The 25964-nt window shown below is 44.3% G+C and overlaps 1 protein-coding gene across 2 annotated transcripts in view; it reads left to right on the top strand.

Annotated features, from left to right (window-relative positions):
- SVOPL (SVOP like) overlaps nt 1-25964 on the top strand; it is a 59585-nt gene that overhangs the window by 6347 nt on the left and 27274 nt on the right. For both annotated transcript variants that reach the window (XM_037514115.2, XM_037514125.2), the window contains exons 2-9: nt 3292-3407; nt 3566-3657; nt 4926-5024; nt 9908-9979; nt 14202-14326; nt 17118-17181; nt 17725-17850; nt 19434-19562. In XM_037514115.2, coding sequence (XP_037370012.1) covers nt 3326-3407; nt 3566-3657; nt 4926-5024; nt 9908-9979; nt 14202-14326; nt 17118-17181; nt 17725-17850; nt 19434-19562 — 789 coding nt within the window. In that variant the 5' untranslated portion in view covers nt 3292-3325. The remainder of the gene's footprint in view (nt 1-3291; nt 3408-3565; nt 3658-4925; nt 5025-9907; nt 9980-14201; nt 14327-17117; nt 17182-17724; nt 17851-19433; nt 19563-25964) is intronic.

The raw sequence follows: 25964 nt of genomic DNA, 5'->3' as shown, positions 1-25964 counted from the left end.
ACCCCTCTGGATGCCTCAGCTGCACTGTCAGTTTTCAAATTTTGGGTTTATTCTTTTTTTTTTTTTAAGATTTATTTATTTATTTATATAAGCACTGGGTACAGTCACAAGCACGGGAGGGTGAGAGAATTCACCAGAGCCAGAGTGGGGAACAGAACAGGCAGACCGAGGAAATACACTGGTGAAGGGAGCAGCGGACGCAGCAGGAGAGGTCTGCGCACCATTTGGGATCCTCGCCCACAGCTGGGGATCGAACCGGTGCTGCAGAGGCTGTGGGCAGCTTCGCAGCCCAGTGCTTAACTGCTGCACCACCAGGGGAGGCCCCTCAAATTTTGGGTTTAAAAGCCACCGTTTTAAAGTGTATAATTTGGAGATTTTTAGTCATAAGTTTGTACAACTTACTCTTACTGAATGGTATTTTCATATCTTGATTAATTTAAAGTTTTGTTAATTTTCATTTTACTGTCTATAACATAATCAGTCTTTTTTAATGTATACTTATTTTTTTTTAGAATCAAAAGAAGATGATTTTTCTGCTACTTTATTTCAAAGTTATCAGATAAAGGACAGCCCTTGAAAGGGAGTTTGGACAAATTCTCAAAAGGAGGCAGTAGAAGTTCTACAACTGCTTGTCTTTATGACTTTCTGGGTCTCAGATGGGCTGAGAGACCAATTATTTGAACTTTTTCCTCTCTGTGAAAATAACAACTTTTTGTACTCTTCCTGGACTCCCTTGGGAAAGAGGATTTTATGGACTTATTTCTGAGTGTTATTGATCTATCTCCCATCTGGGAATATTTGTGTCTCCGTGTCAGTGTTTTAAGAAAACAAATAATAGCTACATTACAGGATAGTTGTTTTTATGTGTATCTTTGGTGTCCCCAACTAGATTAAAAACTCCTCAGGCAGGGAACATGTCAGTCAGACTGTCCTTTGAAGTCTCCACAGGAGCCCACACAACACTAGATACAGTTAGCAAGGCTAGTGACCTTGATGAGCTGCTGGGCACTGCTCCGTGACCCTCTGTCCGGGGAAAAGGCACTCCCTGTTGGAGTTCTGACTCTTCTGCTACTCGTGATCTGATAGCACGTGTGTTGTCTAAGAATCCCAGAAGCTCATGTTCTGAACAATTTGTTTTTGAAAAATGTTACACATCTTCAAAAGCAGAGGCTAGTAAAAGAATCCTAATGGACTTGCCATTCTCCTCAATAATTTTCCACATTTGCCCATTCTTTTTTCATCTACACAACTATGTCCTTATGCACCCCACCCCCATCCCATCATTGAATTATTTTAAAACAGAACCCAAATATCATATAATTTTATCTGCAAATATTTCAGCATGTGTCTCTAAAATATTAGGGTTTTTCTATCATGTCCATAATATCATTTTCACATCTGATGATTCATCAGTCATTCCTTCATATCATCAAACTTCCATACTTGCTTGCATGTCCCTGATTTTCTCTTTTTCATTTCATTCTTTGTTGTTATATTTGAACCCAAATGAGATCAACTCACTTCTTTGATTGATTTTTTTTTCTTTTAGTCTATAGATCCTCCTTTTTCTTGACACTTATTTGTTGAATTTCAGTCATTTTCTCAAAGGACTGCCCACATTCTGGATTTTTGTTACTACATCCACATTGGTATGATTGAATCTATTTCTTCATTCAATATAAAATCTGGTAGAGCTAGAGGCTTGATTAGTTTCAGGTTCAATTTCTTTTAATGATACTACCTCAGACGTGATGTTGTAGACTTTTTTTCTATTGCATCTTATCAGGAACTATATAATATTTGCTTGACTTCTTTCAGCGGCACTGAGATTGTTCAGTGAGTTCAGGGGTTACCCATCTCACCATCTCTTAGTGAAGTTCTCTATCAGCCTTTCACCCAATAGCCTATCAGTCATTGACAATCATTTATTTATTTATTGCCCATATCCGTTATTTTGTTTAGAGTTGCAAAATTGTGAAAATTCAATCCCATCCTTCATTCTACATACATGAGCTAAAATGACGGAATAATTTTCTTTCACCAGCTGTTTGGCTACCCTAAAGAAGAGGCAATTTGTACAAGAGAGACAAGATATTTGTTAGTTTGCAGAATTATGAATTGGTTTCTTAGTATTCCCTAAATGTGAGTGTTTTGAGATTTTCATTTGAGTGTTACTCTCATCAATGGATTTTGATATTTTTGATGTTGTGTTTGCTCCAACAGCACATATTCTAAAAATGATATCTTTGATGTGTTTCAATTCTTTGTAGTCATTCTTCTTCTTAAAGCTCAAATTGTTCCTTCTTTGACATAGAGGAGTCTTTTCAAGTTGAATTACTATAGTCCTTTGTCACAACCCCAGCAATTTTTGATGTTTTCCTTGCTAACTGGTACAACAAGATGCTCCAGGCTCTGTCTATATATTTTCTGTCCCAAATCCAGGATTAGCCATTTACCTAAGGTGTCAGGGTTTCTTTTAGTGGAAAACAAGAAAGAAAACAATCTGGGCTCTTGGCAAACTCGTTGGTTATTTTTCTAGGCTCTTTCAGGACCTAGTGTTAGATAACATAAATTACATAGAAAATTCATATTGATATTTCTAATTCAAAGTTAGGATTGTAAAGTTTTTATGTAACTTCTTTGATTTTTGTATTTTTTCTCTTACACGGAAGATCTTGCTTTCTAAAATAACAATTGCTTACTTGATTTATCTATGGCATCTACTAGTATCCAAATAACCAACAAGTATTATTACTAACCACATAATTACCTAGAACAGATTAGAATTTCTGCTTCTCCCACCAGAGGGCATGGAGTTAAGTTACTGTCTTGAAGCGATTTGAAAAAAAAAAATTTTTTTAAGTATCACTAAATACTCAGCTTTATTTTTCTTTTGATTCTTAGAATTAAGAATCCTTTTATGGGTTAAATGCAAAAAAAAGAAGAGACAAAAAGAAGTGCTCAACTAACAATGGCAGGGTGGGGAGGCACCCATAACATGCTGGACACTGTGACTACTTCTCTCTGCAAAGCCTCTTTCACTCCTGAAACAAGACACTATTGGTCAAATTATCAATATTTCACCTGATCGTGACTCACGGTTGATCACTAGCTGCTGGGGCCCAATGATCTCACTTGGCCATTCCCCCTCATCATGTCTCAGATTCCTCTCGAGCAAAACGGTGATAAATTATCATACTGACTATATAGATTTTCCATAAAGATAAAAGATAAAAGGAGACGATGCATTCAATTACACATCCCTCCTTCTCCCCTCCCTGCGTCTATCAGGGAAGCTGTGTGAGGAATTTGCATCGTTGGGAAGATGGCGGCCAAGCAGGGCGAGCCAGTCACCATCATCAGCCTTCGGAAGCTGAGCTTGGCGACCCCAGAGCCACAGCCCAAAGGTGAGATGGTCATAGAAGTCTCCGATTCTCAATCTACTGCTCTGTTTACTAGTGTTTGGAATATGAATTGGTTTCCCGACATTCATTGGGGGAAGAGTAAGCCACACACATCCCCATCCCACATAGGCTGTTCAGTTCACTTTGCCTTTCCTTGATAGAAACGAAGACGTTCACGGTGGAAGATGCGGTGGAGACCATTGGCTTTGGACGCTTCCACATCGCGCTGTTTCTGATCATGGGCAGCACTGGGGTAAGCGCCCCCTGATCTTCACTGGGGCCCCCAAAGCTCACTGGCTATCGACTAGAGGCTCCCAGCGACCTTAATACAAGGACTGTCGATTCTGGAAGAATGTGAAAGGAACAGGTGCCCCTGTGGTGTCGACAGTCCAAAAGTCATGTGCATTTACCTTTGGCAGGCGCTCCTTATGAATGAATGCATGTCTGTGTCTTTATGTTCTGAGATTTCAATGCCCCTTTTAAAAATGCTGTGGATTGAGATAGTGGGAAGAGAGGAGAAAGCTAGGATATGATTCTAAGTAAAATCAGAAACGTGGTTCTCAAACATTTTGTGAGTCAGAACCACCCAGGACACCTGTTGTAATTACAGATTTCCAGACCCGGTAAGTGGTGCTGATGAAGGCTTGTTATGTATCATCTGCTATTTTGAGGAAAAGAGAGTGACAGCTCAGCCCCAGGACTTTCACAAAACGTGGGGATGTGCTACAACACTACAGCTTCTTCCTCTTTTGTGGGTCCATGAGAATATGTAAAAACCCCATGTTGAGATGTCTAATGAGCGTGACAATGGGACTGGAAAGTTGAAGACAAGCGGTCGCGCAAGAGTGGTTTTAGGTGGGAGGGCAAAGATAGTGAAGAGAAAGACATCTCTCCAGAGCCCCGGCACTCACTGTTCAGCTAAATGGTGTCAGCTGAAGGGTCATATGAGCTGGAGTTCTGATGATGTCTCTCCAAAGCCTTGCTCTCCCAGGGGGTCAGAAAGAAAGGCAAGAGGTTTACTGGGTAGACATTCTTTCCTGATGGTGAACTCGTGTTGCTTGTGCTTGCTGCTATGCGCTAGTTTTCACAATTCTTGCTTCCCCAAGGTTTGTGATCAGGAAATATTTAAAAAGTTATTTGCAAGGGTAACCCCTGAGATCTTCTTGATGACAAGTATAAAACAACAAAGCGAGGTGGTTGAGGAGGCTGGACCAGCTAAGTGACTGGTACGACTCTGGGAGTGATACAAGGCATCACACCTGAGTATGGGTCATGAATCTGGGACCATCTCAAGTTGTCCAAATGTCACATGGGTGTGACATTTCATGTCAATGTCACACCCATGAAAGTTCACATTCTCTAGCTGCCTTTACTCCAGCAGCAGTGCAGAAGGTACCCACCTGGTGCTCTCTAAAGGAGGGAGGCGAAGCAGGAGGTTAGGGCCTGCAGGAGGACAAACAGAGATGGGAAGAGTGATGATAAGTTGGCATTTAGCCATGTTGTTTCCCTTTCTGCCTTAAGGTTGCAGAGGCCATGGAGATCATGTTAATAGCGGTTGTGTCTCCCGTGATCCGCTGCGAATGGCAGCTGGAGAACTGGCAGGTGGCATTCGTGACCACGGTGAGTGTCTGCTTCCTGTGCTGACGAGCCGACTGAGGACCCAGGGCCGCCCCTCCCCGCCCCCCATCCCCTAGGACTGAGAACCCAAGGAGGCCTCACCCTTTGGTGTCTTGGCTTCCAAGACAGGAGGTCTTTCTCCCCTTTTCTTTCCCTCTACAGCGTATAACCTTCAATCATTTATTTTCTGGCTCCTGGCAAAACCTGGAAGAGAAAAAGGCAAATCTGTGAACCTAACTCTTAAGCCATCAGTTAGTTATGGTTATTAGTTCATATCCTGAAAAGGCTGCTTAGTCGGACCACTGCAATTGAACCAATCACCAAATCACCCTCAATGAATTGCACTGTGTGACGCAGACAGCTTTCCCCCAGACCGTTATAAATAGCCCGTGACCTACACACCAGGCTTTGCACAGCGTGCAATAAGGTATTATCCATTATTCTTTCGACAGGCATTTTTTAAGTATCAATGAACTGCCAGTAGACAGCACATGTGTGTGTGTGCGCGCGTGCTCGTGCCCACATGCCCAGGCCTGTGTATTGTGGAAAGTACAACAGTTCGTGTTGCTGGAGCAAGAAGTGAGGACAAGGGAGCAAGGGGAAGCAAGGTTGCAGAGACAGGTGGGGGCCGAAGCACCCCGAGTCTGTGCCCGGACACCCTCTGTGGGCCACCGCCGCCCAGCGCGGGCCCAGGCGCTCAAGTCCTCCGCACAAAGCACTAGTTGACCCACGTAGGCAGGAGAGTTTTTCAAATAGCCATTTTGTATAACAAAAGCCAATTTTATGTAAATGCATGGTGACGTCATCGTCTGTGTCTTTCTCATTAAGTGATAGTGAGGTACACCTGCGCACGCAGAGCTCTGCTAAACCTTTTTTAATCCTAAAGTAGGCTCGTCATGCATAAAAATGTTGGCAGCCACACTGCGGAGGAGGGGAGTCGTCAAAGGGCTCTGGGGAGGGATGTAGCCAGTTTCCAAGACCCTCAGGAGATACGGGTGGAGGGTGGAGGAAGTAGGAGGGGGTGAGGCGGCAGTGTGGGTGGTGAGAGGGCAGCACCAGTGACGGAGCATCCTGAGGTGACCCCTCAACCGAGGAGGTCAAGGAAAACCCAGTGAGGAGTGGAGAATCAATTTACTTGTTTTTTTTTTTTTTTAAAAGATTTATTTATTTATGCATACAAGAGCTAGGGCACAGGCCAGAGGTGCGGGATGGATGAGAGGATTCACCAGAGACAGAGCGGGGAGCAGAACAGGCAGACTGAAACACACTGCTGAGGGTTGCAGCGGGAGAGACAGGAGAGGTCTGCTGCGCCATGAGCTCCCTGACCGGGGATTGAACTTGGGCTACAGAGGCCGTGGATAGCTTCACAGGGCTGTGCTCAACCCCTTGCGCACCAGGGAAGCCCATTACTCGGATATTGAAGTCGGTTTTCAGGAAGACGCGACCAATAGAGCCCGGGAGACACGGAGCCAGGTGCCAAGTCCTCACTGAAAGGGGGGGTGTGTGGGAGGTGGTAACCGTGCTGGGTGGCAGAGATAGAGTCAGGTGGCGGAGACCACAAAGGAGGGTAAGATTCTGTTAAAGCCTGAGAGTTAGGGTCTGAAACTGGCAGTGGAGATGCCAGAAGCTTTCCTTGGCCTTAGTCTCTTGGGGTTCTCACAGACAGCAGCCCTCGCTCATACCTTCACCCAATTTACCTGGGAATTCTCATCTGTGTTGGGTCCCAGGAAAAATGTCCCCTCCCCGGCGGCGCTGACCTCAGATCTCTTCTCAGGTGATGCGAGCAGCCCAGTTGTGTTTCCTGCTGTGTCAGGGAGGCCAGGAAATCTGGCATCCAGTTTTATACCCAAACAGGCAGGAAATCTGCAAATCTGCTTTTATGCACAGCCCAAAAGACGGTGTAGATAATTCAGCTCCCCCAAGATAAAGCTGTTTCCTGCTCTGAGACCCTCATCTCCCCCGTCTGTGCGTCGCTATCACCTGTGTCCCTGCTGTGAGTCCCTGAGGCCCTGGCCACTGTCCCTGGCCTCACTGCCCACAGCCTGCCACCAGGAGGGGCCCGGGCAGAGTCAGCGAGAGGCAGAGCTCACATCTTCCAGGCTTCTCATTCCCCGACTGCAACTCTGACTTCGGGGTAACTGGCCTGAACAGTTGTTGATGGAGCCACTTCAAAGCCTGAGGGTGATTTGTGACCCTCACAGCTTGTGAGCAGGAGAGTGAGTGCTGAGGAAACAAGACTGCCGGTGCATAAATCGGAAACAAAAGTGTCATTTACACAAAACATAAATAGCAGCAGAAAAGAGCAGACCTCCCAAGGGGAGGGAGGGAGAGGGCCAGGGAGTGAATGAGTTTTCTGTCTCTGAGATCCCCCATGCAGGATTATAGGTCGCGATTATAGGTCCCCCCGCAGGATGATAGCCTGTGGGGTTCACATGGACTTGGAGTCAGGGTTTCGGAGCTTAATGGTCAGCAGGGGAACTTAGGGAAGGCAGTTCATGACACTGACTGCAAAGAAAACAAGAAAGAAAAAACTCTGCCACTTCTGGGAGTGTAAAATTGAAAGTTAATCTTATTTCACTATTTCCTTCGTCTTTATTAATCAGCTAATTTAGTGTAATCCAGTTGTGATTTAGTCTATTAACCTAAGAGAACATCTTAATAAATATGGGAGGGGTGAGAAAAGATTTTCCCTTTTGGCTTCTTTGGCTGACCTGACTGTTGCATTGGCATAGGACAGATGACCAGGAAAGACGCAAATTTGATTTTGTTTCCATGAGGGTTCCAAAGACATGAGAGCTCAGGGCAATTGGGAAATTGATTCTTTTGTTTGTTTGTTTTGTTTACTGATTTACTTATAATTTTTACATAATTGTTCATTTTTGTACAGTGTTTGATTTCTCCTCTCAGGTGTTGTCCCCATAAAATACAGGTGTCTTGGGGAATTGATTCTTATACACCATCCAGGCTAAGTATTGTGTGTGTGTGTGTGTGTCGGGGTGGGGGGTGCCCCGTCTCCCCAGGGAGAAGAACTCACAGGGAGATAATCACAGATAGGCTGTTAGATAAGAAGGCTGAATTCTCTCAGGTAGTTGATTGAGGGCGAGGTAAAATTTTTCTGGAATCTGCTGCATCTCCAGGACCTTCAGTACCAACCAATCCAGATTCCAGGGTGGAACATTTTGGGGTGATCTGCTCTGTTCCCCTTCAAAACAAAAATATTTCAAGTCCAAAGAACTAGTTTCTACCTGCCCTGGGCAGATGGGTAGTTCCTGTTTTTCCAGACTGATTAGAAAGGAAAAATATTAGCTGACCTTTCCTTTCTAGAAGGAGCTTGATCATTTCTGATTCCATCCTAGAAACTGCTTCATTTCAGGAGCACTCAAATTTTGAGATTACCAACTGATATAATTTTTAAAAAATTGAGAGGCTGACAGGATTGACATTAGAGTATGTGTATGTAGTTGACTTATAAGCCCATTGGAAAAAAAGAGGATGAAAACCTCATCAATTAGTTTCATCTTTTAAAAAAGAAGGGTGTGTTCATAACAGTAATCAGAAGGGAAATTATTCCGGAATAAAGAGAGCTCTTCATATTTAATAAATTTAGATTAAGGCAAAAAATATTCTGTGGTCTTTTTTTGGGGGGGGTCTTTATTTATTTTTTTAAGAACTCTTTTTTTTTTAAGATTTATTTATTTATTCATACAAGCACTGGGTACAGTCAGAAGCGTGGGAGGGTGAGAGAATTCACCAGAGCCAGAGCGAAGAGCAGAACAGGCAGAAGGACCGAAGTACACTGCTGAGGGGAGCAGCGGGTGGCAGGAGAGGTCTGCGCGCCATGTGGGACACTTGCCCGGTGGCCAGGGATAGAACTGGTGCTACAGAGGCTGCGGGCAGCTTCGCAACCCAGTGCTCAACCGCTGCTCCACCAGGGAGGCCCGGGTCTTTATTTTTTTACTGTTTTGCTCAAGACAGGTGAGAAATCACCATAATGGAGCCTCAGCTATGCCAGGCTGGCTTTGAGGAAGTGCTGGCTTCTCCCCTCCCCCTCCAGTTCTGTCCTAGAAAGTACAGTGTGCACAGAGGGAAATTCATCATTCAAGAATAGATACGATGCTTTTATTTTTTCTCTAGTCCCCTGCAGAAGAAATGCATTGGAATCTTCCTTATGAGAAGGGAGAAAGAGACTGTAAAGCAGGCAGCTGAGACAAACAGTTTTTCCACTGGCAATTACATCAGGAGTGCAAGCTGACACTTTTCCTTTGATGACCCTGGAAGCAATCAGATAGGGAGATCTTTCTAGAAAGGAAAGCAAATGAAACTTAGAACTACTTGAAGGCAGAAAAATAAGTAGTCTGAGGCAAGGACATCAGATTACAACTCAGGCTGCAGTTAAAATGCTGGTGTCTTTCCAAATTCTTGAATTTTATCTAGGTCAGACAAGCCAGTGCGAGAATAAGCAACGAAGAGGCTTGGTTTTGAACAGTGTTTCTGAATGAATGATTGGTTTTGGTGTTTGTTTAAAGTTTATGTTCCTCTGGAGTAATCTGAAGGAAGGCTGCTTCTAGAAGTTTCCATCTGTGTGTGCAATAATGCAGAACATGAATGAACAGGGACTTTTTTTTTAAATTAAAACAGAAATTCACAATTATGTCTATGAGTAAGTGGGGACAATGATCTCATCTCAGATCAGAGGGGAAGCAGGTACCTGCTCTTGGACCTGTTTCCACGTGGGGCAGGTATGGGGTCAACCAGTTGCAAAACCCTCTTCTTCACCTTCACCCCAGTCCATTTCCAGTGCACTTTAACTTGAATTGGAGGAACACTTAATGCAGTAAATTAGCAGATTATCAGTCTTCTATTATCTTCCCTCATCCCACCTCCAGATGGTGTTTTTTGGCTACATGGTGTTCAGCATCCTCTTCGGTGTCCTGGCTGACAGATATGGCCGCTGGAAGGTAGGTTGGCCTCAAAGGATAATTTGGAATTTTCTTTCATGGTGATGTCAGCACCGTGTCTCTATAACGGACATTCCCTGTGTAGATCCAGACTAGAGAGTGCAGAAGTAGCCTCCTGGGCTAGCACATGCCTGGGTGGCAGGCTTGTCCTCTTGCTTTCTTGTCTTTTCCAAGGTACCTGTTCTCAGGACTGTTCCCAGTGGCCCAGGTATGGAGTTGATGGCCACGCATAGTTAAAACATACTAGAACGTGGGAATTTGCAGGTATAGATATAAACAGCTTCACGTTAGCTCACTTTGGGGTATCTTTGGAATGAAGCCACTTGCTCAAGGTCACACATCAATCACACATCTACTGAGGGTAAACATCAAGTCATGAATTTGTGTCTTCTGACTATTAACCCATGTCTCTCTTCTTTTCTTTTTTTAAGATTGATTTATTTATGCATACAAGAGCTGGGTTACAGGCCAGAGGTGTGGGCAGTGAGAGGATTCACCAAGACAAAGTGGGGAACAGAACAGTCAGATTGACTGAAATACTGCTGAGGGGAATAGTGGGCGAGACAGGAGAGGTCTGCTGTGCCAAGTGGGTAGCTCCCTGGCCAGGGATTGAACTCATACTGCAGTGGCTGCAGATAGCTTCATAGGTTGTGTCTTAACCCCTTGCGCCATCAGGGAGGCCCCTCTCTTCTTTTCTTTCTTGTCTCCTTTCCAAGCATAAACATGGAGGGAACCCCAAAAGAAAACATTAATAGAATTGGCTATATATTTTAGGGGTATTCCCTCTTTTTGGATTTTTTAGAAATAATTTGAGCAAGATGGGCGTAAGTTCTCAAAGGTTTGACAAAATTTGCTTGTAAAACATCTGGTCTGGGTGTTTATATTTGGGGAGATTTTTGATTGTTTCAATTTCCATGGTAGTGATTGGTTTATTCAGCTTTTCTGTTTCTTCCTGAGTTAGTCTTAGTAAACTATATTGTTCTAGAAATTTGTCCATTTCTTCAAATTTATCGAATTTATTGGTGTATAGTTGTTTATAATACTCTCTGATAATCCTTGTATTTCTGGGCTATCTGTGGTAATTTTTCCTCTTTCATTTCTAATTCTCTTAATGTCTTCTTCCTTCTTTTCTTTGATAGCTGAGCTATAGTTCATCAATTTTGTTGATCTTCTCAAAGAACCAGCTCTTAGTTTCATTGCTTTTTTGTATGGTCTTTTTCATTTCTAGTTAATTTACTTCTGTTCTTATTGTTTCTCTCCTAATTTTGGGTCTGTTTGTTTCTGTTTTCCAAGGTGCTTTAGGTGTGATATTGTTTATTTGGCTTTTTCTCACTTCTTCTTGCAATTATCTTCCCTCTTAAGACAGCTTTTGCTTAGTTCTGAATAGTTTGTATTTTCTTTTTCATTAGTTTCAAGGTATTGTTTATTTTTGCCTTAATTTCTTTCTTTAATCCAGCATTAATTAAGGGACATGTTGTTCAGTCTCCATGTATTTAGTTTGTTTCAACTTTTGAAAAAGCTTTCTAGCTTTATGACATTATAGTCAGAAAGAGCACTTGGTAAAATTTTATTCTTTGTAATTTTATCGACAATTGAGAATTGGCTGTATGTTATATCATAGCCTTATTAGTAAATAGGAAAAGACAGGCATCTAAACAAAATGTAGGCTACCAAATGGCACTTTATAAAAGAAATATAAATGGTCAAGAAACCCTGAAAAATTTCAATGACAAGAGTTGTCAAATGCAAAATCACATACCAAGGTATGTGATACCTTATCAAATCCATAATTTTTTTTTTAAGAACCCTATAGGTATATAGACTTCTTCACATACTGTTGGTATAATTTTTCTGATTGTCCACAGGGCAATATGAATCAAGAAACTTGAGGATATCCATCCCCCTAATCACATGATCCGCTTCCAGAAATCTAGCCTATTTGGATCACTAGAGAACCACAGAGATTTATGCTCAGACATGCTCACAGGTTATTTTAATAGTCAGAAATTGTGAAGCCAGCATTCAGCAGTAGAGGAAAGGCTTATACATTATATCACATGTATTATACATCTTTCCCATGGAACATTTTACGATGTTTTGCCAAGGAACAGACAAAACTAAACCAAAACAAATCTTAGAAATCTCACTGTAGGGGACTTCCTTGGTGGTGCAAAGGGTTAAGTCTCAGCACTATGAAGTTATCACCAGCCACTGCAGCCTGAGTTCGATCTCCAGGCAAGGAGCTGACCCACATGGCACAGCAGACCTCTCCTGCCCTGCCCGCTGCTCCCTTCAGCAGTGTATTTCAAGTTGATCTGCCTACTCTGCTCCCCACTCTGTCTCTGGTGAATCCTCTCACCCCCCACACCTCTGGCCTGTACCCCAGCTCTTGTATGCATAAATAAATAAATCTTTTTTTAAAAAAGAAATCTGACTCTAAAATGGAGGCTTCCAGAGGTGGCGGGGGGTTGGGGGGCAAAGAGCATAATGGGCTGTGGTGGAGACTGTGGGAGCCTGGGTGGTGGGTGTGGGGTGGTGACATACATCTGAAGAGGTAGGGCCCTTTACCTCCGAATCATATCACTGTTGTAAACCAATGTCACCTCAATTGAAAAAAATACAATTGGGCCTCCCCTGGTGGCGCAGGTGGTTGAGCGCTGCGCTGCAAAGCTGTCTGCAGCCTCTGCAGCGCAGGTTCGATCCCGGCCAGCCGGCGAGGGTCCCACATGGCGCGGCGGACCTCTCCTGTCACGCCCGCTGCTCCCCTCAGCAGTGCATTTTGTCAGTCTGCCTGTTCTGTTTCCTGCTCTGTCTCTGGTGGGTCCTCTCACCCTCCCGTGCATCTGGCCTGTACCCTGATTCTTATATAAAATAAATAAAATAAATCTTAAAAAGAAAAAATACAATTTAAAACAAGAACCCCAAGAGTTAAGTTTTTCAAGTTAAGCTGTGTGGATGTCAGAAACTACCAATAACCATACAAATGGATAACTTTTGAATGCATAAATTTGAAAGTTTATATTAAAAATTAAAACATGTTTTCCCTTACAAACAGGGAAAATTAGATAAAATCATATTAACATTATTTTCTCTGGGTTGGAGATTCAAGAGTGATTCAAATATATATTTTTCTTTTGCAAGCAATCAGGTGTAAAATAAGAGACATTTCTTATTTATTTATTTATTTATTTTTTAAATAATAAATTTTATTTTTATATTCCCCATACAATTGCAGCCCCCCCATTCTGACCCCAATCCCTCCCCTCCCGTCCCTCACCCCCCAAAAAGTGTCTTTGGTTCATAGTTTTTGGTTGATTTTGATTTTCACTTTCTTATAGTTATTCATTTTCCTGGTCCCAAAATAAGAGACATTTCTATGGAAACAAAGAAAAACAAGTTAATGATTGGAGTAGACAATAATCTCAGTTGCTAAGTTTTAGGGCAAGCAGTAGAGATTATTAGATGTGCAAATATTTTTATTTCTTTTTCTTTCTATATTTTCATTGTGGACTGTGTTATTCTTATGGTCAGAGAAGAAGCAAGGACCTTACATTTTCTGCTTACACTCATTCCCACACAGTGTGTTTTTTGTGTTTTTAAAAAGATTTATTTTTATTGATTTATGCCAAAATAACTGGGGTGTAGGCCAGAGTTGCGGGGTGAGGGTGAGAGATTCATCAGAGACAGAGTGGGGAGCAGAACAGGTGGATCTACTGAAATACACTGCTGAGGGGAACAGCAGGTGAGACAGGAGAGGTCTGCTGCGCCGCGTGGGTAGCTCCCTGGCCAGGGAGTGAACTCAGGCGTCAGTGGCTGGTGACAGGTTGATAGCGCTGAGACTTTAACCGCTGCGCCACCAGGAAGACACCCACCACAATGTGTTTTTGTGGCTCATGACATCCCTGTGGGCAGGAGCTGCGTGGGCGGGTGAGCTTTTGCAACCTCATTTACAAGCCCAGGTTCCTGCTACCTACGAGTGTGGATGCCATAGGGCAGTTTTGAAGGGTGATCTGAACTTGAAGCGTCTGGGCTTGCAGGTTTCACACCATTGCATGATTTTCCTGGTTGGTGATTGTCAGGCCTCAGTCGTCTTGCTGTAGACTAGACCTTCAGAGACGCAGACCTCTGGATGGAAATTAAAAACCACCTTCAGGAGTTAGGTTTTCCGCCCTACCTTCCATTGAGGCAGGTCCTAATAATAAGTCTCCTTTTGTTGCTTCAGATTTTGTTCATCTCCTTCCTGTGGGGAGCCTACTTCTCCTTGCTGACCTCTTTTTCTCCCTCATACATCTGGTTTGTCTTCCTGAGGACGATGGTGGGCTGTGGCGTGTCTGGCCATTCACAAGGGTAAGACTCCGCCTGGAGAGCCTTGGAGAGAAATGTGTGAACATCCCAGACACTAACACACACACTGGTTAATGGACTAACAGCATCACATGGTGCAAATTAATAGACTTCACTTGTGCTAATTATTTTTGAATTTTTTTTTCCAATCATGGCTGCATATTCCATAAGGAGCTATTTGCTCATTAAAATGATGTTTGGTGGTGAGGCTAGCAGAGTGCTAGGCTGGTTCCTAAAGCTGATCACTACTTTTTAGATGAATAATATTTCAGTAGACTAGATGCTAACAAATAGTGTTACATGAGATAGGGAGCAAAAATGTCAACCCATTGCAATCTATTCATTTCTTCAGAATTTGCTGCAAGAGTTTAGTTTGCCCATAATCACCTGCGACATTTGGGAATAACCATTTTAAAGTACTATTGCCCTGTAACTTCAAAGGGAATTTGCAAAGCAGGGTGAGATATGTTGAAATAAATGCGCTGCCTCTTGTCTCTCTACTGCCCTTGGTTAAGTGTGCACTATATGTGTGTGTGTGTGTGTGTGTGTGTGAGTGCATGAAATATGTGATGCTGAATGTGCAGGGACTCGGGGTCCTCCCTTAAACAAAGAGGACTCCCCCTATGTTCTCTCCTAGATGTTCTTGGAGTTATTTACCCTTAGAATATGTTCAGAGATGTTGAGGCACATAATTATAACCTTAATGTGTTAGGGAAAGACTCATTTTTCCCCGGGGCATAAGTTAAGCATCACTCTGCGCTTCAGAGCCCCAAGGGAATAGAAGTTAGGAAGAATTTGAAATCATCCCTCAGGAAGCAGCCCCAAAATATGTCTAAAACACCAAGCCCCAAATAATAACTGCAACAGAGAAGAACAATTAGGAAATTGGTGGAATATGAGTCCCTCTGTTCTTCTATTTACAAAATTAATGTGTAGTTAATTAGAAACCTGTGCTTTGTCATCATTAGCTGGGGGAACTATTTCTCTTCTCCTGACCATGTTTTATTTTCCCAAATGTATTTAATTTATTTTTATCCAAGTAGGCTACTTTTATCTATTTATTTTGATTGATGTATAATTGACGTAAGATGCAATTTCAGATGTACATCATAGCGATTTGTCACTTGTATCCCAAGTACATTTTAGGAAAGGGAATAAGGCTTGGCCAGATACTTTGCTATTGTTCCTCTTGGCGAAAGAGGTAAGACTAATATCTCTTAAATGGTAAGAGATAGCTTCGAGAAGAAATAACTGATATTTCAGTGACTTTGGGAATAAAAATGCAAACAGAAACATAGTTGTGATTTTACTTCTTATTGTTCTCTGTGGGTATTAGCTATCACAGTTATATTTTGAAGTGTGATTTCTAGGGAAAACTCTCTCCTCTTTCCTTCACATGCTCAGAGTCACTACTTCTGACAATGCTTATGACACAGATGTGTGGATTTTTTTCTGACACCAACGAATTCTTGGACACTAGCTGCATGGCCTAGAATTCGATTCGTTTCTGACAATGACCAGAGTTAGTGCAGACCCCATAGATTAAGGGGCCAGACCTCCTGTTTCAGATGCTAATCACTGTAGATCTCAACTTAGCACATCTCCTGTCCGATTTGACTACATACTGGAAGTTCCCATAAAGCCTTCCTTGGAGTTGATTATTTGCTAGCGTGACTGACAGAAACCAGGAAAACAGTTTACTTACTATTGTTATTACAAGGACTTATTTACTGCAAACAATATTTGAAAGCATACAAAAGAACAGCTGGAAGAAGAGAAAGTAGGCCAAGGCCCAGAAGGATCCCAGCATAGAAGGGTCTGTCCCAGTGGAGCTGGGGTGTGCCACCCTCCCAGCATAAAGATGTGTTCACCAACCTGGAAGCTGTCCAGACCCTGTACTTCAGAGATTTCCACGGAGGCTTCATCACAAAGACATGATTGATTATCAACTCATTTTTAACCCCTCTCCCTTCTTTGGAGGATGAGGGTTAGGACTAAAAGTTCCAAGCTTCTTAAAATATAGATTCATTGCAATTCCTATCAGAATTTCAATGATATTCTTCAAAGAAATAAAGCAAATATTACTGAAATTTGGGGACCACAAAAGACCCCAAATGACCAGAACAATCTTGACAAAAACAGAATAGAGGTCTGACTTTCCCAGGCTTCAAACGTTACTATAAGGCCGTAGAATCAAAGCAGTGTGGTATTGTAATAAAAACAGACACAGAACAATGGAAAAGAATCAAGAGCCTAGAAATAATCCCACACTTATATGACAATATCCATAGATCCAAGAGCAACAAACAATTCTTACAACTCGACAAAAAGGTAACAAAAATCCCAAGCAAAAAATGGGCAGAAGAGCTCAATAGACATTTCTCCAAAGTGGACGTACAGATGGCCAACAGGCACGCGAAAAAAAGTTCAGCATCAGGAAAACGCAAATCAAAACCACAATGTTTTCCAAAAGGACTGGACTTATCTACTCTCCAGAGAGTTTTACCTCAATTGAAAAATGTTATAGAGGAAGAAATATAAAAGATGACCCTATCACCCAGAACATTCCTAGAGTTTTGGGACCTCAGTGCTAGGAACAGCTATTTAAGACCAACTGTCTTTAATCTGGCACAGAGACCAAATTACACATTTCCTATTATTTCATTGTATTGACTGTCTGTGTTTTTTGCACTCTTTATCCTTGTGACAAGAAGAATGATGCCTGTTTAAAAAATGTATTTGGTTTGGTTTTATAAAAAACAAAGTTGTTGTGTCTCCCCCTGTTCCTATCTAGGTTAATCATAAAGACTGAATTTTTGCCTACCAGATACCGAGGCTATATGCTGCCCTTGTCTCAGGTGAGGAACAACAGCGATTCTACTCGTCTTCTGACGCTCTAGCATGTCATACATGCGGGGTTTCTTCTGGCGGGTTGATTGTGCTGGATTAACACACTGTTTGTACTTGTGTCAAGTCTGTTATCTCTTGCTCCATGGCGGAGGTCCAATTCCTGGCTTTCTGAGCCCAGGACTTCTAGCATTCCACAGTGACAGCTGGAGCACAGCAGCCCAGAGCACTAAAGACTTCCTGGGTCTTTCATTTACTCCAGTGGATTTAGCTATCTAGAGGCTTATGACCCCCCAAATCTTTATCTACAATTAAGAGGACCTGCTTGAACTTCAGACCCAGACGGCCAATATCCTGATAGTGACTTGAACATCTCACAGGCTCCTCAAATACAACCTGTGTAGGATTTGTCTCTTGATCTTCCTCGGAAATCTCTAATTCCACACATAGCCCTGCCGGTAAACTGCTGGCCGGGAGCTCTCGAGAGAGGCCACAATAAGCACATTTGATAGGAGGAATTCTAATCTTCTCCTTCCCCCCTCCCCCACCCCCAGGTTTTCTGGCTTGCTGGCTCCCTGCTCATCATCGGCCTGGGCTCCGTGGTCATCCCCACCATTGGGTGGCGTTGGCTTATCCGCATTGCCTCCATTCCTGGCATCATCCTCATCATGGCCTTCAAGGTAAGGACTTTCGTGGGGCCCTTCCTGCCCTCCCGCCCAGCTGACTGGTGGCCTTTGCCCCACAGATCTCTTTCACATGTCCACCTCTTGACTCAAGTTATCTGTCTCAATCAGCTCATGTGGATAGGGCATTTGAGCAGAGCTGATGTGCATGGTGTGATAATGCAGAATGAATTTGGGGAGAGCAGGTAGCTGGAGTGGCTGGAGAGAGGGTTGCTACTGGGGTACAGGCTGGGAAGATAGGCCTGCATGCTAGGGGTGCCAGAAGAGGGTGTATGCCAGGAAGGACCATGGGGCTGTGTGCAGCTGGGGCAGGAGGGAGGGCAGCAGAGGCCAGAACAGCACTGGGAAGTGTGGGCATCCTGGTGGAAGATGAGGAAGACCTGACTCGCCCATTAGTTGTGAGAATGGGAAGCAAGGTGCTTCTCGGGAGACGCTTCTGAGGAAGAACCAACTGGCCCTGGATGGACGTGTGGCCTTAGGGGTAGGGAGCGTGCAAGCTGATGCTCCAGGGCCTGGCTTCAGCAGAGGCCTCAGCTGTATTCTGAGTGTGGTCAAAGTATTCAACAATCATGGCTTGAGTGACTTGTCATCAGGACTGATTGGGGAATGCTGGGGGACCCTTTAGGTTGCTGTGCTGTGGGGTGATCCTAGGGTGTCTGGGGAGAGGTTGGGGTGGTGGAGCCGTGGAGAGGCTCCAGGGGGCCCTGGGACAGCAGCGTTCACCAGTTACAGCAGCACCTCCAATACTGTCATCCCCTCCAATGCTGTTTTCTATAATGTTGATGAAAAAAACAAACAGATTCTGGTCGGGGCCACTGTCTGTGGGGTTGGCACGTTCTCCCTACATCAGCACGGGCTTTCTCTGGGTGCTCCAGTTCCTTCCCAGGGTCCAAAGGTGTGCACACGAAGCTCACTGGTGTTTCTCTATTATCCTAGTTGGCATGCGTGTTCCTGTGTGTGTGTGTGTGTGTGTTTGTGTGTCCAGGTTTGGGTCCTGCCTTGCACGCTGAACTCCTGGGTTAACCTCCAGTCAACAGCCATCCAGAACTGGTATAAATTGGTTGGAAAATGAATGACTGACTCAATGAATGACTGCCAATTATTGTTTAATATTAGAAGTGTCTGGAGACTTCAGAAGGTTGGTGATGTTTGTGTGATGACAAAGAAGCTGTAGGAACTTAATCTTGCTTGCATCAGTTAGCCTAGAGGTTCCTGTATTTGTCATTTAGCTTAAAGTTGCAGTTGTTAAGGCCCTATCAATGACATTAACTGGGGACTTCCTAGAGATGTAAGAATCTCATTGTCTTAACAAGTCGTGGGAAGTAGACTTGTGCAGAGCTCAGTAGCAACAGGCTGTCTTTCAAGAAGGGACTAAGCCAAAGGACATGACCTTTTGTTCCAAATCGAGTTTGAACGCAAGAGAACCAGAGAATGCCTGCTGTGCTGGGTGCCTTCAACATTTCTATGTCCTTTGCCCGTCTTGGGGACCATGGGATGGGATGGTATATGAAGCGATGATAACTGAACTCCTGGGGTCCATGGAGGGTACAACACTGAGGTTCTTTGTCATCTGTGTCCAGTTTATTCCCGAATCTGCCCGGTTCAATGTCTCCATTGGGAACACCCAGGCTGCCCTGGCCACGCTGGAGAGCATCGCCAAGATGAACCGCTCGTCCATGCCGCAGGGGAAGCTGGTGGAGCCCATTCTGGTGAGGTCCCGAGGGGAGTCCCCTCCCTCTTCCGGCGGCTCCCCCAAACTCCTTACCTGTGTAGCTAGCAGGAAAGGAGACCATGACTCTCTAGTCCTGCCCTTGGAGGGACAAGAGAAAAGAGCAGAGTAGATGGGACTAAATCAACTCCAAAGTGAGCAGGTGGCCCTGGCAAGTCACTTGCCTTCACTTTCCTCATCAATGAAATGGGGATAGGACACCTGCCCGCAGAGCAAGTCACGCGGCTTGGCCTCACCGTTTATGGGCGAGGGATTGTTTCATACTTTGTTTTTCTTGCACTAGCCTCATTTTATTTGGGTGTCCAAGTTATAAACCTCCTTAAAGTGATTTTAAAAACAAAATTTGGTGTTTAAATGCTAGTGGTTCGAGGATGCCTTGAACTTGTATTTGCCTGCGCTAACACTCACCTTTTACTAGGTTATGTTGCTGTAACAAATAATTGCTATATTTCAGTGGTTTATAAAATAAAGATTTATTTCTCATTGAAAAAAAAAAAGATTTATTTATGCATACAAGGACAGAGGTGTGGGGGGTGAGAGGATTCACCAGAGACAGAGTGGGGGACAGAACAGGCAGATCTACTGAGATACACTGCTGAGGGGAGCAGTGGGCCAGTCAGGAGAGGTCTGCTGCGCCATGTGGGTAGCTCCCTGGCTGGCCCATGATTGAACTCGTGCTGCAGGAGCTGTGGATTGCTTCACAGTGCTCTGCATAACTCCTTGCACCACCAGGGAGGCCCAGTTCCAGGACTCTTGAGGTCAACCAGCAATCATTTCTCATACAAGGTCAGATCACCCATTTCACCCACCTACAGATGAGTCAGCACAGCTTCCAGGAAGAGGTTACCGGAACGGGTTACCCTTTTCACCTGTTCTGTCATCTTAATAGCAGTTTCTAGAAGGTAAAACTTGCCTGTAAAGCAGTTTATGCCTAATATTTGTTTTGAGTCGGGGGGAGGTGTTAGGGGATGTTAGAAGGATTTTTAAAACTATGATTCAGTTTATGTGACATTTGGAATCTACTTATGTTTTAATGCTAGAGTCCATTTTGATAATGTCTATCTTTTAGAAAATTGCCCAATTCATGTTGGTCTTCAAATGCGTTGATTAAAATTGGTCCCAGTTGAGTTTCAAAAATCTGTGTACGTCTCTTTTTCATTTTTAATGTTGTGTATTTGTGCCTTCTCTCTTTTCTTAATCCATTTTATTGGAAGTTTGTCTGTTTTATTAAACCTCAAAGAACAGGATTTTTGTTATTTTCCTGATTTTTGGTGGCCTCATTAATTTGTGCTTATTATCTTATTTTCTTCCTTGGCTTTTTATGTTCTTCTAGTGCGTAGCTTTTTGAGTTCAATACTTAGCTCATTTATTTTGTCTTTTTGATTTTTAATAAACCATTTAGCTACATCCAGCAAGTTTTGTTGCAGAGTCATCTTATTTTTATTTAGATTTTGTAACTGTTAGGAGTTTCTCTTTAACCGAGTGAGTTATCTATGACTGATCTCTTTTATTCTTTGCTTCTAGTTTAAATTCATTTTGGTCAGCGTATGTCATCAATTATTTGTATTTTTTGAGATTTTTCTCTTGTTCTCTACATAATGACTTTTTGTTCATGTTCTACACGTGATTAAAAGAATGTGTGTTCTCAGTGAGCACATAACACATATAGATACATATATATATTTTATTGTGCCACATAATTATCTAAAACTTGCCCTGGAGTTTGCCTGCTTAAGCTAATTGTTTTTTAATAAGAAGATGGTTTTGTTAACTTTCCCGTAGGCACGACAGTTAACGCCATAGATTTCGAGGACGTCTTGTTTCATGTGATTGATTCATTCTGTGGGAAGAATAATCTCATTATTTGAAGCATTTCTTTATCCCTCTTTTGCTTTGGGCCGCTTAAGCTAATTGGGAAATAGTCTATTTCTTCTTATATTAGTAGCTGGAAACTAGCTCTGCTTAGTATTTTCCTGGCAGGTCTTTCTGTAGTCCCTTATGTTTGACCTTTCAGTGTTAATTTGCTTTACATGTTTTTCTTGTAAATATATAACTGATGTTTATTATTTTTTCACTCAGTCTGATATTCTATGTCTTTTAATAAAGAGTTTATCCACTTACATTTATTGTAACTGGTGATCTATATTTGACCTTACTTTGGGTCATTTTTTACTGGTTCCTTAACCATATTTTTCTTACCTTCTATGAGATTGAGTCAATTTGCTGTTTTTCTTCTGCTATTTCCCTCTACTGAATGGCACAGTTTGTTTCTTTTATTATAGAGGTAGCCCTTGATTGAAAATGTGTGCCTACAATATCTCATGTTATTTGCTGTCTCTATCTGCCTTCTGAACAATACAAGGACCTTAAACATTAATTCTGATCCGCCCTTGTCTCATCTTCTGAGTCATTTTTGTCTGGTATTTTAGTTTCAGTTGACTCATAAGTTTCCCTAAATTAGGCATCATTTTAAAGCCAGTGTCTATATTTATTCATTTTTTTACTTGTGTCTTTTTAAAAATTGGGTTGGAACTGCCCCCCCTTCCTTTCTATTGGGTTAATTTGGTTCCATGCTTAATATCTAAATGCTGGGTCTATCTGGGTTTAATTGACTCTGAGAAATATGGCACAGATATAGCACTGCCATGTCCAGTGGCTAAACAGATGCACTCATATTTTTGTTGAATAATCCATCTCTTATATATTTGTTTCTCTTTTGGCATATTCTGTTCTAATGTATAGATTCAAATATATGTGAGGACTTAATATTATTGGGAGAAGAAAACAACCAAATTGGCTCCATCCATTATGACACTGTTTTAATTACAATATTTTGTAATACATTTTTTTATATCTAGTAGGGTAAGTCCCTAAGTTCCCTTTGTCAAATCTCTTTTTCAGAATTTTCCAAGCTGTTTTCTCAGTCCTGTTTTTCTAGAACAACTCTGAAGTCCCTTTATCAGGATCTTCTTTCAATTTCCCCCTTAAAAACCTATGAAAAGTTTTATTGGGATCATGTGTGGTTATAGGTCACCATAGAGAGGATGGATGTCTTTATAAAATAGAGTAATCTGTTCGGATGCAGTATATTTCACTATTTGTTCAAGCCTTTTTATAACCAGCAGCTACTGGTTGAAGCCCAGAACCCCCAACCTGTCATTCTAGGTCACCCATGTTCTTTATCCATCAGCCACAGACTCTTAGCTGTAGGGCCAGACACAGATTTTGATAGGGGAAGGAGGAACAGAATGTCGGGAGGCCAGACATCTGGACAGCCAGGGGGCATCACCGCGGAGGTGGAGTGACGTGGAGCCAGACGCCATGGTGCGGAGAGAAGCTGGCTCTTCCCAGCCCTCCCAGGCCCAGAGTTTTTTTTTTTTTTGGTGTCCCAGCTTTATTGAAATCATTGACATATAACACTGTGTAACTGTAAGGTGTGCAATGGGTTGATGCGAGACTTAAAGTTTGCAAAAAATGATCACCACCATAGCACCAGTGTGTACCTCCCCTGCGCAGTCACCACCGTGTGTGTGGTGCACTGAGAACATTTAAGATCTACTCGCTTAGCAGCTTTCAAGTGCACGGTGCTTGGCACTAACTGCAGGCACCATGCTGGACACTAGGCCTCCAGTGTTAAGTCATTTTCTTTTCTTTTCTTTTCAAGATTTATTTATTTATGCACACAAGAACTGGGGTATAGGCCAGAGATGCAGGGGGTGAGAGGATTCACCAGAGACAGAGTGGGGAGCAGAACAGGCAGACTGACTGAAATGCACTGCTGAGGGGAGCAGCGGGAGAGATAGGAGAGGTCTGCTAAGTCTGCTGTGCTATGTGGGTAGACCTCTGGACTGCTGGGGATCAAACTCATGCTGCAGAGGCTGCAGACAGCCTCGCAGTGCTGTGTTCAACCCTTTGTGCCACCAGGGATGCCTGTAAGTCATTTTCTAATTTGAGTGTGTAGCCTCTGACTGACATCTCTCCCCTCCGCTCCCCTCCCCCGGCCCCTGCAGCCACCCTCTGCTCTGTTTCCACAAGTTCCATTTTGTTAGATTCCACATACAGCGACATCATGCAGTATCTTGTCTTTTTCTCTTCCAATCTGACTCATTGCAAAGGAATTAAACTTTGTTGACTGAGAAAGAAGGACAGTGGGCTTGGCTAACGTGTGTTTGTTGGTGCTAATTGTGAGCTCCGTCAGCTGCAGCTCAGGGGTCAGGCAGGCTGTGGCCTCTCCAAGGTGGGCATGTCAGGGAGGCCGTGTGCCCACAGCTGCAGTTTGAGTGGGTCTGGTCTCCAGGCCTGGGCCTCATCCCTTCTCGCTCTGTGGCTCCTTTTCCTCAGCGCAGCCAACTTGATCAGCTGTGGAGCGAGCTCAGGAGCGCTCAGGCTGGGGAAAACGAGGCATAAGAAGCAACGGACCAAGGGAACGGCAACAGGTGTCTGGGCCCAGAGTCATCAGGATTTCTTTTAATCCTCTTATTAACCAGCTTCTTAACTTGTTTACCAGCCCATGGAAACAGCAAATTTTCCGTCCTGGAGCCTGTCCTGTCCTTGTCCTGCAGCCTGTCTGGTCCTGGAGCCTGTCCTGTCCTTGAGCCTGCCCTGACCTTGTCCTGCAGCCTGTCCTGTCCTTGTCCTGGAGCCTGTCCTGTCCTTGAGCCTGTCCTGACCTTGTCCTGGAGCCTGTCCTGTCCTTGTCCTGGAGCCTGTCCTGTCCTTGAGCCTGTCCTGACCTTGTCCTTGAGCCTGTCCTGTCCTTGTCCTGGAGCCTGTCCTGTCCTTGAGCCTGTCCTAACCTAGTCCTGGAGCCTGTCCTGTCCTGTCCGGGAGCCTGTCCTGTTCTTGTCCGGGAGCCTGTCCTGTCTTGCTACCACCTCTCCTCCTTCCCTCTATATTCCAATCCCCTCGCCACTTTTCTCACCCCAACCCCTCTTCTCTCCCTTCCCCTTCTTGCCGCCTTCTGCCTTACCTCGGCAGCCTCTTCTGTCACCCGCTAAGTGACCTTGTCCCCCATGATCACCAGCTGTGCAAGGTCCTGCGGGTGCAGAGATACAAGAGCAGGTACTTCCTTCCCGTGTCCTGCAACCAGGTTAGTGTTGAGACCCACGCAGGAGAGAATCAAGTTGATACCAGAGGCCCTCCCTGGTGGTGCAGGGGTTAGACAGCACAATCAAGCTGTCGCCAGCCTCTGCAGCACCAGTTCAATCCCCCTCCAGGAGCTACCCACATGGTGCAGCAGACCTCTCCTGACTCGCCCGCTGCTCCCCTCAGCAGTGTATTTCAGTCATTCTGCCTGTTCTGCTCCCCACTCTGTCTCTGGTGGATCCTCTTACCCCTCGCACCTCTGGTCTACACCCCAGTTCTTGTATGCATAAGTAAATAAATCTTTAAAAAAGCAAACAAGTAGCTACCAGAGCCCAGGTGTGTAGGGCCCGTTGTGGGGCCGGCGGCAGGTACATGGGGCGGGCGGCAGGTGTGCGGGATGAGAGGGAGAGGACGCTGTGGGCTGTGGCTCCTGCAGGAGAGAAGTGGGCGGGAATTGAACCCTGGAAGGAGGGGCGGCCTCTGGAGGAAAGAGGTCCCGCAGGCAGGGGGGTGGGGTCAGTGGAGACCGACAGTGGGTCTGCCGTGACGGGGTCTGTGGAGGGGGCTGGACAGCTGTGGAGGGCGGTGGGGTCTCTGCTGCTTCACCGACGACTCTGAGGCCAGCAGCTCGCACCCCCCGCGGCAGACGAGTCTGCCCACTCGGATGGCAGCCGAGGTTTCAGACACTGGCTTATTAGGACAAATTTTATGGCTCATTGTGATTCACTGCAGAGTCAGCCTTCTAGGTCTCCACTGGGGAGACTCAGGGCTGGTGGGCAAGACTCAGGGCTGGTGCCCCAGAGACCTGGACTCCAGCCCGACTGTCTCCAAACAGGTGTGTGACCTTGGGCACGTCATTGACCCGCCTGGGCCGCACACTCTGCCTTGGAAAATGGGAGTCTGGGACGAGGTGTAAGGGCAGGAACTGGACACAGTGCAGGTTTTCTGATCCCATGCAGACCGGGTAAAGGAGGAGTCAGAGTCCTCAGTGGTTTTGCAGGTTTTTTATTTGGGGTTCACCAGGCATATGGCAGGCAGGGGTGCTGGCAAGTCTTCACTCTATCTGGGCTCTCTGGAGTTCGTTCTGCTGCTTCTCGGCTTCTCTTTTGGCTTTGGCTTCGGCTTCTGCTGCTGCTGCTGGTGTCCCCGTGACGCCGCCCTTAAAAAGCACAGTCTTAGCTCAGCTGAATCCCATCTACCTATGCCCACACCCTATTCCAGGTGCCCGCCATCAGGCATGCATTCAGGACAAGGATCCATCATCTATCCTGATGGCGGAAGGGCAGAAAAGCCTGAC

Source organism: Talpa occidentalis, unplaced genomic scaffold (assembly GCF_014898055.3).
Source record: "Talpa occidentalis isolate TD23 unplaced genomic scaffold, MPIMG_talOcc4v2.1, whole genome shotgun sequence".
In the NCBI taxonomy this organism is placed as follows: domain Eukaryota; kingdom Metazoa; phylum Chordata; class Mammalia; order Eulipotyphla; family Talpidae; genus Talpa; species Talpa occidentalis.
The sequence above is the reverse complement of the archived record's forward strand: the minus strand, read 5'-3'. Positions and strand labels throughout refer to the sequence as shown.